Source organism: Terrapene carolina, unplaced genomic scaffold (assembly GCF_002925995.2).
Source record: "Terrapene carolina triunguis isolate 2854851 unplaced genomic scaffold, T_m_triunguis-2.0 Scaffold449, whole genome shotgun sequence".
NCBI lineage: Eukaryota > Metazoa > Chordata > Testudines > Emydidae > Terrapene > Terrapene triunguis.
The window spans coordinates 2,672,713-2,691,927 of record NW_020664800.1 but is presented as its reverse complement, the minus strand read 5'-3'; the positions used below and the strand labels follow the sequence as shown (position 1 = coordinate 2,691,927).

Below are 19,215 nucleotides of genomic sequence, written 5' to 3'. Positions count from 1 at the left end.
ATATATATATATATATATATATATATATATATATATATATATATATAAACACAAATGGAAGAAAAGGGAAGCTGATAGTAATGAATATAAATCAGAAGCTAGGAATTGTAGAAAATTGATAAGGGACTGTGACGAAGTTGGGGATTTTTGTAGTGTTTTACATGAATAGTATGTGCACTCCTCAGTTTCCCTGTGTGCTGCATGTTCAACAAGGTGGTGGGAGAGGGTTTGTTGTTGCAGGGGACCAGGTGTGACCTCGCCTGGCAGCCGGGACCCCCAGACAACGGCCTGGAGATGGGGAACCCTAACAACTGGTGACCTGGTGACTAAGAGGCCCACCCCAGCTTGGCAATCAGTCGGTTCTGGCCAGTGGGAGGACAAAGAGCAGAGGAAAGAGGACCCCAGTGACCTGACCACCCAGTTCCAGCCAGAGGGGAACAAAGGACGGAAGAGAGAGGACCCCAGCGACCTGTTTACCTGGGACAGAAGACAAAGGATGGGGGGGAGTTGTTGGGGAAGATGATATCGGATGATCGGCTGGAAGGAGGGGGCTGCTGGACTGGGGAGAGAGAGCAGCCAGAGCCCCCCTGGATGCAGGAGAGACCTGGATGTCCTGTGCTGAGGGTTTCTAGGCCTGAGGGCCCGGAGAGCTTCCTGTGCTGGGTTTAGATGCTCAATAAGCCCTCCAGTTTTACACTGGTGGAGAGTCACTCCAGTCTAGAGATCAGGGTTGCATTATTCCCTCTGGATGTGGAGGCCCCGGGGGTCCAGAGCGAGTGGACTCCCTGAGGGGGCCCACGGCAAGAGACAGGTGTGCTGAAGGCTCAGAGAGGTGTGGTTCCAGGAGGCGGAGGGACTTAACCCCTGAGAGAGTGGACCCCTGAGAAGGGCTGTCACACTGAAGGGGGTTCCTCCCAGGAACCGTACAGAGCTGAGAAAGAGCACGAGTCCTCGGAAGCTGTGAAGGGACACAGAAATATGCTGCCAGCAGAGTTAAGGACAATAAGGAGTTTTAAAATATATTAGGAACAAAAATAATCCTGACAAAAGTACTGCTCCATGACTAGATGGAAATGGTAGAATTATCAATAATAATGAAGAAAAGGCAGAAGTGTTCAATAAATATTTCTGTTGTGGATTTGGGTGAAAAAAAAAAAAAGCAGACGACTGTCTCATCATATAGGGATGATAACACTCTTTCCAGTCCACTAGTGTCTCTGGAGGATGTTAAACAGAAGCTACTAAAGTTAGACTCTTTAAAACGAGCAGGTTCAGATAAAAATCTTGGATGCAAGTTAAAAGAGCTGGCTGAGGACCATTAACGTTGATTTTCAGTAAGTCTTGGAGCACTGGGGATGTTCCAGAAGACTGGAAGAAAGCGAATGTTGTGCCCATTTTTAAAAAGAGTAAGTGGGATGACCTGGGTAATTATAACGCTGTCAGCCTGACATCGATGCCGGGCAAGATAATGGAGCAGCTGATATGGGACTCGATTAATAAAGAATTAAAGGGAGGGTAATGTAATTAATGCAGATCAACATGGGTTTGTGGAAAATAGATCTTGTCACACTTCTTTTGATGAGATTTGTAATTTGGTTGATAAAGGTAATAGTGCTGACATAATAGACACCTCTACCCCGATATAACGCTGTCCTCGGGAGCCAAAAAATCTTACCGCATTATAGGTGAAACCGCGTTATATTGAACTTGCTTTGAGCCGCCGGAGTGCGCAGCCCCGCCCCCGGAGCGCTGCTTTCCCGCGTTCTATCCGAATTCGCGTTCTATCGGGGTAGAGGTGTACTTAAACCTCTGTAAGGCGTTTGACTAAGTACCACACAATGTTTGGATTAAAAAACTTGAATGCTATAAAATTAACTGATAGGCCTCAAAACGTCACTGTAAACAGGGAATGGTCGTCACTGAGTGGCTGTGCTTTCCCGTGGCGTCCTGCAGGGATCCGGTTTGGGTCCTACGCTGGTTAACATTGTTAATCAATGACTTGGAATAAAGCAAAATCATCACAGATACATAGTAAATAATAAGTGGTGTGACAAAGTTCCTCCTCTATCTTGATGGGTCCTGCGCTTATTGGCAGATTTTCTTGCCTCAGAGATTCACCATGTGGGTTGGGGAACAGCCCAGAGACCTTCCCCTCTGGAAGAACCCACAGTCCAGGTCAATTGGGAGGTTTGGGGGGAACCCAGGCCCACCCTCTACTCCGGGTTCCAGCCCAGGGCCCTGTGGACTGCAGCTGTCTATAGTGCCTCCTGTAACAGCTGCATGACAGCTACAACTCCCTGGGCTACTTCCCCATGGCCTCCTCCAAACACCTTCCTTATTCTCACCACAGGACCTTCCTCCTGGTGTCTGATAACGCTTGTGCTCCTCAGTCCTCCAGCAGCACACCCTCTCACTCTCCGCTCCTTGCGCCTCTTGCTCCCAGCTCCTCACACTCACACCACAAACTGAAGTCAGCTCCTTTTAAAACCCAGGTGCCCTGATTAGCCTGCCTTAATTGATTCTAGCAGCTTCTTCTTAATTGGCTCCAGGTGTCCTAATTAGCCTGCCTGCCTTAACTGGTTCTAGCAGGTTCCTGATTACTCTAGTGCAGCCCCTGCTCTGGTCACGCAGGGAACAGAAAACTACTCATCCAGTGACCAGTATATTTGCCCTCTACCAGACTCCTGTACCCCACTGGTCTGGGTCTGTCACAGTGGTAAATGATAAAGAGGACAGGTCACCAATTCAGAGCAATCTGGAGCTCTTGTTAAACTGGCTGCAAGCAAACACTATTCATTTTAATATGGCTAGAGGTAAGTGTATACATCTAGGACCAAAAAACGTTGGCCATACTTACAGGATGAGGGACTCTATCCTGGGAAGCAGTGACTCTGAAAAAGATTTGGGAGTCACGGTAGAATACAAGCTGAACATGAGCTCACAGTGTGATGCTGTGGCCCAGAGGGCTAATGCGATCCTGGGATGTACAAACAGGGGACTCTCAAGGAGGAGCAGAGAGGTGATTTTAGGTCTATATTTGGCACTGGTGCCACCGTTACTGGAATCCTGTGTCCAGCTCAGGTGCGCACAATTCAAGAAGAATGTTGATAAATTGGAGAGAGTTCAGAGGAGAGACACGAAACTGATGACAGGATCAGAAAACCTGCCTTAGTGATAACTCAAGTTCCTCAATCCATTTAGTTTAGCAAAGAGAAGGTGAAGGGGTGACTTGATCACAGTCTATACGTACCTACCTGGGGAACAAATATTTAATAATGGGCTTTTCAGTCTAGCAGAGAAAGGTCTAACACGATCCAATGGCTAGAAGTTGAAGCTAGACAAATTCAGAGAGGCAATAAGGCATCCATTTTAAAAGATGAGAGTAATTAACTATTGGAACAATTTACCAAAGGTTGTGGTGGATTCTCCATCGCTGACAATTTTTAAATCACAATTGGATGTTTTTCTAAAAGTTCTGTTCTAATAATTATTTTGGGGAAGTTCTATGGCCTGTGGTATATGGGTGTGTGCATGTGTCAGACTAGATGATCATAATGGTCCCTTCTGGCCTTGGAATCTATGGATCTAGTGGGCACAGACTTTTTTTGTCTATTCCCTCCAAGCTTGAACCCTTCTGACCCATCTCCTCCAACTTGTCCCTGTTCCATTGCTGTCTCTTCCCCACCCTGTCTCCCCATCCTAGTTCCATTCTCCTCAACTAGCCAACACCAGTTTCCAATCCTCCGGCTTCTCATCCTAGCCCCCGTCTCGCTCTCCAGACTCCTGTCCTCTCTCCCCCATTCCTATTCTCAGTATCCAGGCCCAGCCAGTCCCACTTCCCCTCCTTCCAGATCCTCATCCAATCGGTCTCCTTCCCCTCCACCTCCTTCTTCCTACCTTTCTGGTTTCCAATCCCAGTTTCCTTGCCCAGACAATCCCAGTCTACTCCCAATACCTAGTCTCCTTCCCTCCCCACTGAGAACAGAAGAGAGTCAGGCTCCAGGCTTTCATTTATGGTGTCTGGCTCTGACCCAGCCCAGAACAGCAATTAAAGGGAAAGACCTGCTCAGCCCCTAACAGCCTCAGGTTGGAGCATACTCAATGCAGGTGAAGTCTGTTGGAAATTTAGCTGCAAAGCTCTAGCAGGTGTCCTCTAAGCATGTGTAATCTGCAGTTTTTCAAAGTCTGATGACTTGGTCAAGTTTGGGCATATTTTAAAAGGACTGGCAAAAGGCAGGTCCCCGATATAAAGGCCAAGCCCCTGCCAAATTTCGAAACTCTACTCCAAAGAGGCAGTAGAGGTTTTAAAAGAAACGGGCATCGGAATTTAATATGGGCAAAACATATTTTTCCTTACCCCAGTTCCTACAGCTGAAGCATTTTGCCTGATGGTCTCCAAAATAATTCAGCCTGAACCAGACCCCCTGGGCGGAAAATTTCAGCCCAGACAATCACAGTTTCGCAAAAGTTATGAGAGATTGAAAATAGCATCTTATAAAAGGAAGTGTCAGGCAGCCTTGGTAATAGTTGGTGCTATCAGCCCCACCTATAACATGCATGTATATACACTAGCAAGCTTCTCCCCCACATACCCAGGCACACACACATAATAAAGCTATGTTCAAAAAGAATGTTAAAGTTGCAAAGTCAAGCACTCACAAATGAGGAAATGCCAGACCTTAATTCCATCTTTAACTATATTCTATACAAATGCTTCCCTGATTCATTCAGTGCACTTTTAAATGGAGAGTTTAATTATATCAGGAGACAGATCACAATTCATGTAAACAATACATTTCCCTCCTCCATCCTCCCCAATTACACCAAGTTCCTTCAGCAACTAAGTGATAGGTTCGCTATGCGAGTCAGAACTCACCCTGGGATGTAGTAAGGATCCGGGGTGAAGAGGCTGTGTTTCGGTGGGGCTGACATTGTAGGTCAGCATCTGTGCTTGGGTCTTCAACTTACAGGAGGCAGGGACCGGGTGAGGTCAAACAACATGGTTGCCATGGCAACCATTGTGAAGATGCCACAAAGCCACAGCAGCAGCAAAGCCAGAAAATTTAATACGCTCGTAATGACACTTCATACCAAATGAAGCCCTGTGCTTGTCAGTTTTCTGGGTCAACATGTACAATAGACAACTGGCCAAGTTCCGAGAGGAGGCTAGGGTCTGTCCAGGACGGTGAATAAAAGTGCTTTTCTTAGACAAACTACCTTACTTGAGTTAGCATAATACACTTGGAAAGCCCCCGAGCACTTCTGTAAGACACAGTTTAACACCTTTGAAGTTGTGTTAGCAGGTTGTGTAGTAGCCTAGGTCATGTAGCGTTCACCTATAGTGCAAAATACCCAGCTAACATGACTGTGAAGTTGTTAAACTGTGTCTATACAAGGTGCTTCGACTCATGTTAGCAAACTCAATTTTAAAGTGCTCCCTATAGCATAACCAACATAACACACAAGCCAAATTAATATTCCACAGGCTGTCCCAGCTACCAGTTTAAACTTCCCAAAGTAGCCATCTAGGATTGTGATGGGACAGCTGCCCCTCACTGGTATGTAAGGGGTTAAAGCAACCCTGGGGAGGCTGTGTGGGAGGCAGCCAATAAGGAAAAGGCTTGTAGTGCTAGCCAATTAGGAGAGGGTTTATTGGAGGAGCCAATCAGGGCCAGGCTGGCCCATATAAGAAGAGGCTGCTGAGCATAGCAGAGGACAGTCAATCCCTGGAGGACGAGGAGGACTGGCTGCTTAGCGGGCTGGAGTGCCATGGACAGAGCAGCGCCGGGAAGGGTCAGCAGAGTATGAGAAAGCTCCAGGCTGACTGCTGTCAAACTGAGGCCCTGATACAAGGGCAGAGGCGGTGCTGGGGCTGCGGGGAAGTGGTCCAGGGAAGGAGATGGCGGAGTTGGAGAAGGGGCAGTATGTGGCTGCCAGTTATAGGATCCCTGGGTCAGGGCCTGGAGTAATGGGGGGGCCTGGGCTCTTCCCCCTCCCTGTTTCCCCCACTGGCCACTGAGGGAAGTGGGCAGTGCATGGACTGTAGTCTGCCACTGAGACGAGTGGCTAGAATCTGGACTGCAGATTTGCCACTGAGGCGAGTGGCAGGACTGAGGGCTGTCGGTCCCCCGGAATCGGGGAGAGAACTGAGTGGGGCACAGCTGGAGGGCTGTGTCCAGAGGAGGATGACGCGGTCCGGGGTGTGATGCACATCCTGGACACGGAGACAGGAGTGACAACGGGCGAGACACCACCTGAGGAGGACGCACTGGCAACCCCAAACTATTTCCCAGGATGGCCAGCAGGAGGCACTGTGGTGGTGAGTCAAATTCCATCACAGGAATCCAGTTGCCAGGTGCTTCCATGACACTCACTGCTTTTGGAGAACCACTTCCAGAGCCATCTGAACATTGGTCATCACAGTCTGGATCTATAGTGCCTATCAACCAGGGATCCCAGGGGCTGCCAGCGACAGACAGCAAAACTCTGAGTGCTTTTTGGGCCAAGGCATCAGCAGTTCAAGGCCCTGGCTTCTGAAATCAAACACAGAAGGTATATAATGGGATTTCAAAACCACTCGCCGAACAGATAATTGCATGCACCAGTGACCAGAGCCAGGATGAAATCAAGGGCTGGAAGGTGGTCTACGAGCAGGCCAAGGCAGTAGCGGTAAGTTCAGGGGAGCACAGCAAGTGTCCATTTTATGCTGCATTTTGAAAGACTGTCCCATCATGAGCACAGAACACTGAATGGACGCAGCCTGCACTTGAGGATGTTACACTCAGAAAAGCGATCAGCTCTGCTACCCAAGCCAAACCCGCTGAGCCCTGCAAGAGTCACACCCAGCTTGCCAAGACCCTCGTGAGTTAATGAGAGACATGCCAGCTGTTCCACTAAAGGAGACAGAGCTTGACGAGGACGTGCCATCCCTACCCAGTCAGTCTTGTTTGTTTGTAATCTCTCTTTACTTGGACAGTGTTGTGAGGGTTCAGACAAAGCTGCCTTTGGTGGTGGTGGTGGTAGTGTTGTTATGGGGAAGTTCTGGCTCTGATAGGGTGGAAATGTCCACCTATCTCTATGGTTCCCTCCACCCCTCTGGTCATTCCTGCTCTGGTTACTGTGATGAATGTGGGAATGAGCTAATAAAATATTATAAAAATCTGTATGACTCTGTACCTATCCACTTGGCATGGCTATCCCTTGGGGGATGGGATGGGGTGGGGTGTGGGAGGAAGAATTGATTTTTCTCCCAGATGCATGGGAGATCAGACAAGGTATCTGCGACATGGAGCCATTAGGGCTGTCTGGGTGGGGGTCAATTCATTTGAATGGAACACCCTGCCAAGATAATAGAAATAGCACACCAGGTATTTCAGCCGGAGTTCCCACAGTACCCTGCTGCAATGGAGCTCCGTCTGGGTTCCCATAGGACCCTGCTAGGCCCAGGTCTCTGAGGTTTCCTGCTGTGCTCTTGGAGTCTTCTCCCTCTGGGAATGGGCCAATGCTTCCAGCAAAGCCAAGCATTGTTCCCTCTACCCCTTGGCTTCCACCTGTACCCAGGCCAACTCTTGCTCTACTCAGACCAGCTGGTCAATGACTTTCCCTGGGGATATGTTGGACTCGTCCAAGTCTTGTTGGCACTTCCTCAGCAGGTCCCTCACATCTTGGGCATCATGGTCTCACCTCTGGGCTCTTTTCCGGAGTTTCCTTACCCTGGCTCCCAGCCCCTCTGCTTTCTTTCCCATCTGGGCCTAGACCCTCTGAGTCCTGGATCACTGTCAGGTCTTTCCCACATGAGGGCTGAGTAACCCACCCAGTCTCTCAAATTACGGGCCACACCAGGTCCTTGACCACGCTGACCTGGAATTTAGCTCGCCGGCCCTGTACCTCCAGCTCAAATTCTGCTGTGGGATAGACTTGGGTCTCCCCATGTACATAGGAGACATGTACTGGGAGGTGTCAGTCCAGGCTAGTTGCCTTCACCTGGTCCTCCCAAACCAAGGTGTACCTACACCTTGAGTCTACCAGACCCTTAACTACCATTCCTCTCAGCTTGACTGTCACTACCCATGGTGGGGCCATGCTGATTTGATTTAGTTGGGGATTGGTCCTGCTTTGAGCAGGGGGTTGGACTAGATGACCTCCTGACGTCCCTTCCAACCCTGATACAGTAATTCCTCACTTAACGCTGTAGTTCTGTTCCTGAAAAATGCGACTTTAAGCGAAACGATGTTAAGCGAATCCAATTTCCCCATAAGAATTAATGTAAATGGGGTGGAGGGGGGGTTAGGTTCCAGGGAAATTTTTTTCACCAGTCAAAAAACTATATATTATATAGACATACACACAGTATACGTTTTAAACAAACAATTTAATACTGTTCACAGCTATGATGATTGTGAAGCTTGGTTGAGGTGGTGAAGTTAGAGGGTGGAAAAGGGTGGGATATTTCCCAGAGAATGTCTTGCTGCTAAATCAGTGGTTCTAACTTTTGTACTGGTGACCCCTTTCACATAGCAAGCCTCTGAGTGCGACCCCCCCATATAAATTAAAAATACTTTTTTATATATTTAACACCATTATAAATGCTGGAGGCAAAGCAGGGTTTGGGGTGGAGGCTGACAGCTCACGACCCCCCATGTAATAACCTCATGACCCCCTTAGGGGTTTCGACCCCCAGTTTGAGAACTCCTGTGCTAAATGATGAACTAGCACTCGGCTGAGCCCTCAAGGGTTAACACATTGTTGTTAATGTAGCCTCACACTCTACAAGGCAGCAGGAATGGAGGGAGGGGAGACAGCATAGCAGACAGAGACAGACACACACCTTGTGTTTGGGAGAGAGAGAGAAACGCACACTGCCCCTTTAAGTAAGCTGACCCACTCTTAACTGCATTGTCTTGGATCAGGAAGTTGAGACAGCAGCTGCTGCCCCAGGCTCTCTCTGTCTCTCTCCGTCTGTGTCCCCTCCCTGCTCTATATGGAGAAGGGGTGAGCAGGGGGGAGGGGGACACCCTGACATTAGCCCCTTTCCCTTCCCCCCCCCCCACCCAACAAGCAGGAGGCTTGGGGAGCAGCTCCAAGGCAGAGGGCAGGAGCAGCACATGGCAGTGGGGGGAGGGACAGCTGCAATTGATAGCCTGCTGGGCGGCTGCAGCACAAGGAACTTAGGGGAGTGGGGAGCTGATGGGGGGGCTGCCGGTCCACCCTGGTTCCAAGCCCCCACCAGCTCGCTCCAACGGGCTGCTCTTCCTGCAAGCAGAGGACAAAGCAGGCGGCTGCCAAACGACGTTAGAAGGGAGCATTGCACAACTTTAAACGAGCATGTTCCCTAATTGATCAGCAACGTAACAACGAAACAACGTTAACCGGGACCACTTTAAGTGAGGAGTTACTGTATTCTATGACCTTTGGGGTAGACCCCCCACTCATTGGTCCCACAGTTTAAAATAGTCACATTCCATTACTGGGCAGTTCCTTTTAATATAGCCAGGCTGGCCCCACCTGTAGCAGACTACCGGGTCTCCTAGCTCCTTTGCACTAGTACTTCCCATAGGCTGCAGGGCTCCCCGGACTCCTTGCAATTGCAATGCACCCTTTGAGTCTAGAAGCCTTGGGGCTTTCCCCCTTGCGAGCTTCCCTGGGCCACCCCCTGGTGCACCCCTCTCAGTTTACCATACAGCTTGGGCCGTTCCTCTCCTTCAACCGCAAAGTAGGCCTCAGCTCACTCGATTGCTTACCCCGCTGAGGCCGGCTGTAAACTCCTTACCCAGCTGTGTCCCTCCTAGTAAGACTGTCACGAATTGCTCTAGGACCACCTGATCCAGGAGCTTCTCCACCAAGCTGGTCTCTGGAGCAAGTCAGCGCATCGCCTGCGCCAGAATCCGTGGTTGCTCCCCTTGCGGGAATAATGCTGTCCGGAACTTGTGCCTGTACGTCTCCGATGTCAGCCCTAGCCAATCCAAAATGGCTGCCTTCCCCACTGGGTAGGAACTTGCCTGCTCATCGCTTACCACCCAGTAAGCTGCCTGTGCCTCACCCATCGGGAACGGTGCTATGTGGGCTGCCCAAGTCGACTCTTTCCAGTCTGCTGCTTTGCCACCTGCTCAAAGGTCTGAAAGAAGGCCTAGGGGTCATTGTCTGATCTGAGTTTTGCCAGGCCCGGAGCCAACCAACCAGCAGATCCATCACCGACTCGGTTCTTGGGTGTGGTGTGATCCGACCACCTCTGTACCCACTCCTGCTGGCTGGAGTGGATCTCCTCCCACCATTGTTGCGCTACAAACTGGACCTCCTGTTGCCATTGCAGGTTCTCCACTAATTGCATCAGTAGGGCCTGGGTCCCCTGCTGCTGCTGGCCTGCCACCAACAGGCGGATCCCCTCTTCCATGGCCGTGTACCCCTTGTTGATCAGGGGTCGGTCCAAAGGATCCCACTTCTGGTACTAAATGTAACAGCATGGCACCCACCTCTCACGTGTGCCTGCGATATCAGACTGTACCCCCAGGGCTTCCTCCCTGGAGGCAATGGTTTCACCCTCTTGGTCTACTCTCGCCCCTGCTCGGCCACTAAATAGTTCACTTCCCCTTCTGGGGGTTTCTTGCTATCTGACTGTAGGCCAGTTCCCCACTGGGCTGGGGGGGGGGGGGGAAGAGCCCAGGCCCACCCACTACTCTGGGTCCCAGTGCAGGGATCCTAAGAATAGTAGCCACATGCCACCATGTCCCTTTAACTACACTGCTTTCAGTTCTCTGGGCCACTTCTGCATGGCCCCAGCCTTTACCAAAGCTTCATCCTTATCCCAGGGCTCATCTAAGTTCAGACCCAGGAGCTCTTCCTTTCTGCCCCAATCCCTGCCAGCACTGAGCTGTCCATGGTGCTGCAGTTCCCTTTAGCTAGTCAGGAGCTCTATCTGTGCTCCCCCAGATCCAGCAAGAAACTGACTGGTTCTAGCGCTCCAACTCCTTTTATATGGCCCTCCTGCGCCCTGATTGGCTGCTTCCCCTGCAGCCACTCTAGGCTGCTTGGAGGACTTCTCTACTGCTCCTTTCCTGGTACAGGTGTGGCAGGACACTGAGGCCTCCAGTAAGGGGCCTCCGGGCCTAGCCCACCCCGTCATAGACAGCCTGTATGGTTAGCCAAGTCCTCGTCCCTGCACAGTGGAACCATACCAGTTCCATTTGAGTTAGGGCCATCTGTGCTGACAGGGCAAGGGAAGCATCTGACACAGGCTGTTTACATCTGTCTATAATTAAAAACTGAGAACTATTCTTGGTTGTAAAAGTACCTGTTGTGTTTCCTCAAACCTGAATGTTTTGAGCTAATATAATAAGGACAAAAATACTAACTGAAAGAAGTGAGACATTTAAGGGGAGGTGTCCCAGGGCACCAGGAGAACCACTGCAGCGATGCTTCCACTTCTCTTTCAGCCTTTATCAATTCTGCATGGATGATGCAGGCCTTTCTTCTCAAATTATGCTTAGAAATTCCTTCCTGTGTCCATTTCATGAAATGACCAATGGATATTCATTCTAAGGTCACAAACTGCCATGTATATAACAAGGCTACAGCATGTTGATCTAGACGTATGTCCTCTGTGCAGCCACTCAGATAATAAGGAGAAATTCACTTCTGTTGAGTTTACCATCACGGTTTATTGATATGAGAGACAAATGTTGTATGAATCAATATTTAAATTGAGGGAAACTAAATCCTGACATTAACAAACACAAGAAGTCAGTTTCCGTATGCTTACATATTCCAAACGTTTTAAATCAGAAGTATCTGCAGCTCTCTCCTATGGCTGTGAAGATGATGGCAGAGAGCCAGAATCAAACTATTATTTGCTTCCTATTAGCCAGTCAGGAAGCATATAATTGCATAACTGAACTGATTGGCTGAAGCAAGAAAAACTGTTAGCTTCTGAAGAGCCAATCAGGATGCAGTCATTTGCATATGAGATCTAACTGGTTAACATTGTTAAAGACTTCAGTATAGTTGATCTCTGAGGAAGCAAACAGCAGAAATTTACTGATGCATCACAGGACAGTTTCGAGCCAATTTTGCACCAGGATATTCTTCTTGCACACACACAGTCCTAATTATTCTCTTATCGTAGCTAAATGCACTTTCTTTCTCCCTAATGGTCTCCCCCTCAATACACACAGAGCTCTTCACATCAGCCCATGCTCTGGCAGTGGATAGAATATGTTTGTGACTCAGGAAAGGTTAAGACTAATTCCTGCTCTGAATTAGGTGTGTTAGAAGAGTTGAAAAAGCCTGGAGAAGGAAATGCTCAATTTTCACCTTCTCCATTTTAGGAGATTTTTCGTTTGGTCCTAATAGCACTTTGTTATGCAATGAGGGTACTGTGGGACGTCCACCCAGACACCTGATAAATCAGCAATGGAAAAAGTAGGCTGCGGCATAGGCTCTGAATTCTCTGCCTCCTATAAAACCTTGGGAAAGAGCATTCTGTGACATAATCAAAATAAGAAACTACTCGCAGTTCAATGACTAGATATTTTTTAAGTAGGAGGCATAGGGTGTGAAAAGCAAGCCCAGCATGATTAGCAATAACATTCTCATCTGGTGTGTCAGCCCCTCCTTGCCAGAAGGAAACCTCCCGACAGGGCCAGGCAGGCAGCACACGTTTGCCTGTGTGGTAGAACGGGCCCTGCCACAGCAGTAATGTCCAACAAGTTGACAAGAAGTCCCCCAGGACAGATGGGCAGAAGCTGGCGTGGTAGGTGCTCTCTCCCTTGTGCTCAGGCATGCACTGAACTCTGACAAATGACGCAGCCATTCTGCTTTCACCCATGCCGTCTCACCAAATGCGAGCTCCCTCCCACCACATAACAGCATTGACCTAGACAGCTCATATTAATGGGTATTTATACAGGATTCATTGCACATCAGTCCATTCTGGCTACAAGTTCATAAGGATAATAAATCTACATAGAGACAGTAGTACAGTATCAGCTATTTTCCAATACAAACCTCTACCCCAACCTTTATTTGCAGGTCAAAGAAAGATCCTCTACTACAGCAACCTTCCGATGACCTTTGACATTCATTTTTTAAAGATAAAAATCCAGTGTGGGAAAAAGGCACATATATAACAAAAGCAGTGCTGAACAACCACAGGAATAAACGGACATAGACTTGGATTCTTCTATCCACATCATCTGCAGTCCCTGATCATATTACCTCCAAAGGGTTGCTAAATCTAACTCTGTCTGGGTCTCAAGTCCCCTTAACCACTGCCTATTTCTATTCATTTATAGTTAGTTACATTATATATATTTTCTTTAGCAAGGACATACTGAATTGCTTGCTAACGTGCACAGAGCTTCTATATCTTTAGAAGACTGGAGTCTTTCTTTCTCCACATCCTTTCTTCCAATCCTAGCTCCTGAGCTGTTAGCCTTCTCTTCTTGTCTCTTCGGGGAGAGCTGGGAGTCCCTTGTAAAGTCTTCTCCAGTTTTTTTGTCCACAGGTGTCTGTAGCCGTGGGGTGCCAAAGAAACCCCCCTCACAGTATTCCCAGGAAATTATGCAGAACAGGAGATGATTCTTCTACCAATAAGATAGGTTTCCTCTGGTCATGTATGTCAGACCATGGCCAATAAAACAAGCAGCTGCCATGGACATCTCAATTTAAAAGAGATTACAGTCTAAGGGAGTGTAGTGAGGGCTGCCTGCCCATCTGTTTGGGAGAGACAGGCAAAAAGAGACACCACCGAAGTCATCCTGTTCTCAGCAATTTGTCTCTTTTCCACTCAGGTCAAATGTTACAGTCCATTTGTTCTACCAGAAAGTGGTGAATCATATCAAAAGTGGGACGATCCTTTATATCTCGGCTCCAACACTTTAACATCAGGTCAAACACAGAGTTTGGACACAGAGGTGTTTGGGACAGATAGATCTGCAAGCAGGAAAAATACAACTACTTCAGTGTCATTAATTACCCAATTAATAACAAGGGACGGCTGCCATTTCTCTAGGTTTTACAAGGCAGTGAACAGCCATGCATTATCTTAACACTTATTGGCGTGACTTCGTGTGGGCAGGTAAAGTTTCACTGTCAGCCCCTCAGGGAGGAAACTGATACATGCATACACATTAGCTACGTGGGTGTTTTGTTAGCTCAGTTGATAACAGAGCTGTGATCAGAAACTGGGATCTTCATCCAGTGAGAAATTCCAACATTTCAAAATTTGTTCCAAATCGAAACAAAAAGTCAAAATTTCCATATTTCCCATGAAATGAAAATTCTGAAAAATGTCAATTCATCTGATAATGGAGAATTGTTTTGTTTTGCTAAGATAAAAACGTTTCATTTTAGTAATAGAAAAGTTGCAATGATAAAGTCAAAATGGATTGTTTTTACCTTACCGAAATAAAACATTTCAACATATGAACAAAACGAGAAAGTCAAAACCATTTGTTTTGACACCTTTCTGTCTAAAATGTAGTTGAAACCGACAGGTTCCCATGAAATGTTTTGATTTCAACAAAGCTGCATTTTCCAAACGAAAACTCTGTCAAAAATTCTTCAACCAGCTATAGCTGACAATCCATTTCCCAGTGTGATGAATTTAGGGTGACCAGATGCTAAGTGGAAAATATTGGGACCACCGCGGGGTCCCGATATTTGTTACACTCACCCGTCCGGGTCTTCGGTGGCAATTCGGCGGAGGGTCCATCAGTCGCTGACAGTCTTCGGCGGCATGTAATAAACCTTGCCCGCCAAAGACAGAAGCACTCGCCGCCGAAATGCCCCCAAAGACCGTCAGCGACTGAAGGACCCTCCGCCGAATTGCCACCGAAGACCCGGACAGGTGAGTGTAAGGGAAAAAAAACAAAAACGCTCGTAACAAAATATCGGGACAAATGGTGTCCCGACCGTACTTCAGTCGGGACATGGGACAAACTCCTCAAAATCAGGACAGTCCCGATTTTATTGGGACATCTGGTCATCCGAGATGAATTGGGGCTATGTCTGTACAGCTTCCGATAATATGAAAAACTGCTGTATCGTGATTGCCTCTATGTGTCCGGATCCACCATTTCTGAGGGGTTCTGTAGCAGGTACTCACCGGAGGGACAATGGGACATACTTAAGGTTAACAATAGTACGTACACGTCACAAAGGTTATGCTAAAAAAGCAGCTGAATCCTTAGAAAAAACAGTTTAGCTGACTACTCTGACGGGAGAGGGGGAAGGTAGGAGCTGTCCAAGTTTACCATGAGTAGAAGGAAAGAAAAACCCATGGGGGGGGGGAGAGAGAGAGAGAAAGGAGGAGGGAGAGGACGGAGGCATGGTGCAGGAGAGAGGAAGATCAAGCTGGGTAAGGGATTCTTCCTTGACACAGATGGATCCCCAAGGACTCACCAGGGAAGGGTGACCCCGTGAAGAGACGGTGGGTTCAGATGTTTATTGCTTTGTTTCATATGTGCTCTCCTGTGCTTTTCATGATTAAGTAAAGAGCATAAATGTGTTCGACCCCATGCAAAGTGTGGGGCGTGTGCTCACCACTTCACAACTGCTGTAGGCCCCTGAGAGAGAGAAACTGTAACCAGAAGCCTTACGCCATTTGGGTGGAGTTCAGGGAGCGGGTTAAGTAACTGGGGCAGCCGAGGGGCAGCCTAGGGCAGGTGGGCTGAGCAGTCAGTGCCCAGGGAATGTGCCAGACAGGCCAAAGGAGGAAACAATGCTGCAGCCTGCTGAGACCCAGGGAAGCTTGAAACACCCCCAGGCATTCAGAGCAATGGAGGCGTGGCTTCTCCTCACAGCAGCCCTAGTGGGTGGTAAGGAGGGGTGCTGGCTAGGATCTGGGGCACCTAGAATCACAGCAAGAATTTGTGCACCCTGGCAGCAGCTGGCCCTTTGCTGGCAGTCTCAGCAGAGAAGCCAAGGCCTGTGTGAGCTGTGATAACACAACTCGGTGTCATCACTAGATAAAACAATCTCCAGGTCAAGGCACATTGGTACGGAGTGTGTGTGTGAGGCTTACCCTGCTGCTCCAACTGTTCTAGAAAGAAACAGGGGACTTCAAGCTTCAGGGCTGTTGAACTGGTACCTTCCACCTTCTCTCTCACTGAGCCATTGTGAACCAAGCAAACCAAGGATTAGATTTTACACCTCAAAACCCAACTTGGAGCAAGTATCTTGGTCTGAAAGCAGAACAGTGAGGGAATGCAGTCGCCCCTGGGGGTTTGTTCAAACGGCTTTACCCTGCATGGCAGCAGATTTTGGAGGTGCTGTTCACAGGAATCCATCCAACTGATGAGTAGCTCCACGGGGCACTGTTCAAAGGGCTTTTCCCCTGACCTTTAAAAGCAGTAGCTCTAAAGGTATTTTACACAGCCCCAAAACTGAGATCTGGGTCACATCTCCGACACTACCCTGATGGGTGTGTAGTGACATAGTGCCTGACACCCTTAGATGTGGCAATGAGGCCAGTGCACATTCTGGGCCCCCCTGAAAGCTAGGGGATGGGCCACAATTATTTTTCTTCCTCTTCTCTATCCTTTCTTCATGGTGAATTGTTCCTGAGTGTCTGATTGGCTCCAGTTAGGAAACATTTTGTCCGTTTGGAAGAATGAAGAAAGCCATGGGCTGTTCTGCTTGATTGGCACTCTAAGAACTGCCAGTTATTAATCACGAATGAGCACGATTACAGCTCAGCAAACTATTCATAACAAATATTGTATGTGACAAATGTAGCCGCCCTTTCAGCTCCAGGTACATCTCTGGGCAGAGAGGGATGTCCTGAAATGGATTTAATGTTCCAAATTATTCTACATCTTTATTGGTGAATTGATCCCAATTCATTCTCCAGGCATATGTTAATATACTATTTGCTCGTTGCAGTGATTAGTCACATAAGGCAGGTGATAGTTGAATGACCGGCTGAACAAGCCCTTTCAGGGATCATACTTGTATGTGGACATTCAAAATTTGATTTCTACGAATCCTGGTACGTGTGACTTTGAAAATCATATTCCACAACCCTGTTCCTGCAATTGAAACCTATCCCTGGAATGAGTGCGGGAAGCAAACCAAAAAGCGGGGTGGCTGAGCTCTGTTGCCATGAATTCATTCCAGAATTGGAGGGCATATTTCCCGACGTTTGTAGCAGTGTTCACCCATCCCTTGTTGCTATGCCTGTCTGCTGAGTGCCTTTGGTGTCCTCTGTGCCATATACACTAGAAAAGACACAGAGCCTCCCCCCAAGGAGTTTACGTGCCATACTCGGACCGACCAGAGAACTGTCACTGGTGGCAACTTCCATTTGCCTGTCTAACCCAGCCACCCACATCCTCGGGCTCACCTACTCCTGTAAACAGCTCTCCCACTCACCCAGTGAGCCTCTCCCTCAACCTTGTCTTCAGCCAACACTGCTCCCGCTCTGATCTCTCTGTATTAGAAGTCCCTCTCCAGCCCTCACTCAATCCCATCAGCATTGCCCACAGCCTCCTGGCCCTCCATAGCCTCTGGGCTGCTGACATCCATGTCTCCTCTGCCAATCTCAGCCTTCTCCTCAGCACGCTCCCTCCACTCCACTTCCTCCTGCCCTGACGGCTCCCGCACCCCCCTCTGACACCATAGAGTCTGACCCGCTGACTGGTTCACCCCCCGCTCTGGCTCTTATGCTCCTGGATGGCCCTGCAAGGAGTCCCATGACCATGCTGAGTTCCTCCTCTACAGACTTCTTGTCTCCTAGTTTTCCTCTTTCACTGAATCCCACGTACACCCCATTACTTCTTCACCACCTTCAACTTCCTCCTGAAACCTTCTTCCACCCCTCTCTGTACAGGATCTGCCTCACTTTTTCAGATAGAAAATGGACAAAGCCCCCTTCTCCTCGAACGCCTTCTTCCCCTTCTCCCCTGTTGTGGATCTTGAGGTGTTTCACCTCCTCCCTGCCGCTTCAGCAGTCCTGTCCCTGCCTGTTGCCTACTTCCATTGCCCCCAGGCTCCTTCCAGTCTCCTCCTCCTTCTCAATCTGTCATGACCCCCCGGTCTTCTTCCCTCCTAATGTAAGCCAGTGTGGGTCCCCCCGACCCTCAGTAAACCGTCCCTCAACTCCTGCTGTCTCTCCCTTCATTTCAAAACTTGCTGAGCGTGCAGTCTGCAACCAACATGCACCGAACTCCTCTCCTCTAGCTCTGACCTGATCCCTTCCAGCCTGGCTCCTGCCCTCTGGACTCCACTGACTCTGCTCTCAGGCTGGTCTCTAATGACCCCCCTGGCCAAATCGAAGGGCCTCTTCTCAGCCTCCTCCTTCTCCTCCTCTCTGCAACACTGGTTCACAGATTGGAGTCTAAGGCCAGGAGTGTGATGATGAACAGCACTTCCCCACATGAGTCCCTCCTTTGGGGTGGACCATGCAGAGGCCTGGCACCTATGAATGACAAGACAGCAGTCACGTGGCTCCCAAGAAAAGGGACAGAGTTCCATGGAATAAAGAGCACAGTCAGAGAAGGATCCCAAAGGATTTTGCCTTCAGCTGCCGTCTCGGGGGAACACAGGTGGCCGAGAGGGCACAGGAACAGCCTCCTGCAGGGTGAGCACGAGGAAGGCAAGTGGAGGCCGTGGAGGGCCAGGGTCACAGAAAAGGCCCGGCCAGAGGGGAGGAGCTGTTCCCACTGGAGAGATGCGGAGGAGACACCAAGAAAGTCAAGGCGGACAGTGAGTGAATGGCTGCATCAGAGACGGCAGGAGTGTGGAGCGTGGACTGGGCCAGGAGGAGATGACGAAGGGACTCAGGGAGAGCAGCACGTGTAGAAAAGGGAGGCAGGACACAGGGGATCCAGTGGGGTGCAAGAGGAGGGGAAGAGGCTACGCGCCGAGGGTCTCTGAGGTGAAGGGGGAAGGGAGGCAGGGCAGCTGCTGGAGAGGTCAGGGATGGAAGGCAGAGGATGCCAGGGCTGTGTGAAGGCCAGGAAACGGGAGCTGCTGATCAAGATTCGGGAGAGCGAAGGGGGAGGAGGGTGCCTGAGCTGCCTCACCTGCCTGCCCTGGCTCCGGAAGAACTCCCCTGTGTTCTCGATGACCTGCTCGTCCGAGAGGAGGCTGTAGGGCTGCTCCTTGCACAGTGTGAACATCTCCCAGAGCGTGACCCCGAACGCCCAGACGTCGCTGGCTGTGGTGAACTTGCCCTGTGGAGAGAAGAGCGGGTCGGCTGCTGCCACACGCACGGGGCTG

General features: G+C 49.2%; 2 protein-coding genes across 3 annotated transcripts in view; both read right to left on the bottom strand.

Moving 5' to 3' along the window:
• The window catches only part of FAM166A (family with sequence similarity 166 member A), a 47,236-nt gene extending 42,304 nt beyond the window's left edge, over window positions 1–4,932 (bottom strand). Inside the window, exon 1 of the mRNA XM_026658470.1 lies at window positions 4,877–4,932. Coding sequence (XP_026514255.1) covers window positions 4,877–4,932 — 56 coding nt within the window. The remainder of the gene's footprint in view (window positions 1–4,876) is intronic.
• A 6,702-nt stretch (window positions 4,933–11,634) lies between these two features.
• The window catches only part of LOC112118926 (discoidin domain-containing receptor 2-like), a 139,814-nt gene continuing 132,233 nt past the window's right edge, over window positions 11,635–19,215 (bottom strand). For both annotated transcript variants that reach the window (XM_026658488.2, XM_026658489.2), the window contains 2 exons: window positions 19,020–19,169; window positions 11,635–13,926 (listed from right to left, as the gene is read on the bottom strand). In XM_026658488.2, the coding sequence (XP_026514273.1) occupies window positions 13,786–13,926; window positions 19,020–19,169 (291 nt within the window). In that variant the 3' untranslated portion in view covers window positions 11,635–13,785. The remainder of the gene's footprint in view (window positions 13,927–19,019; window positions 19,170–19,215) is intronic.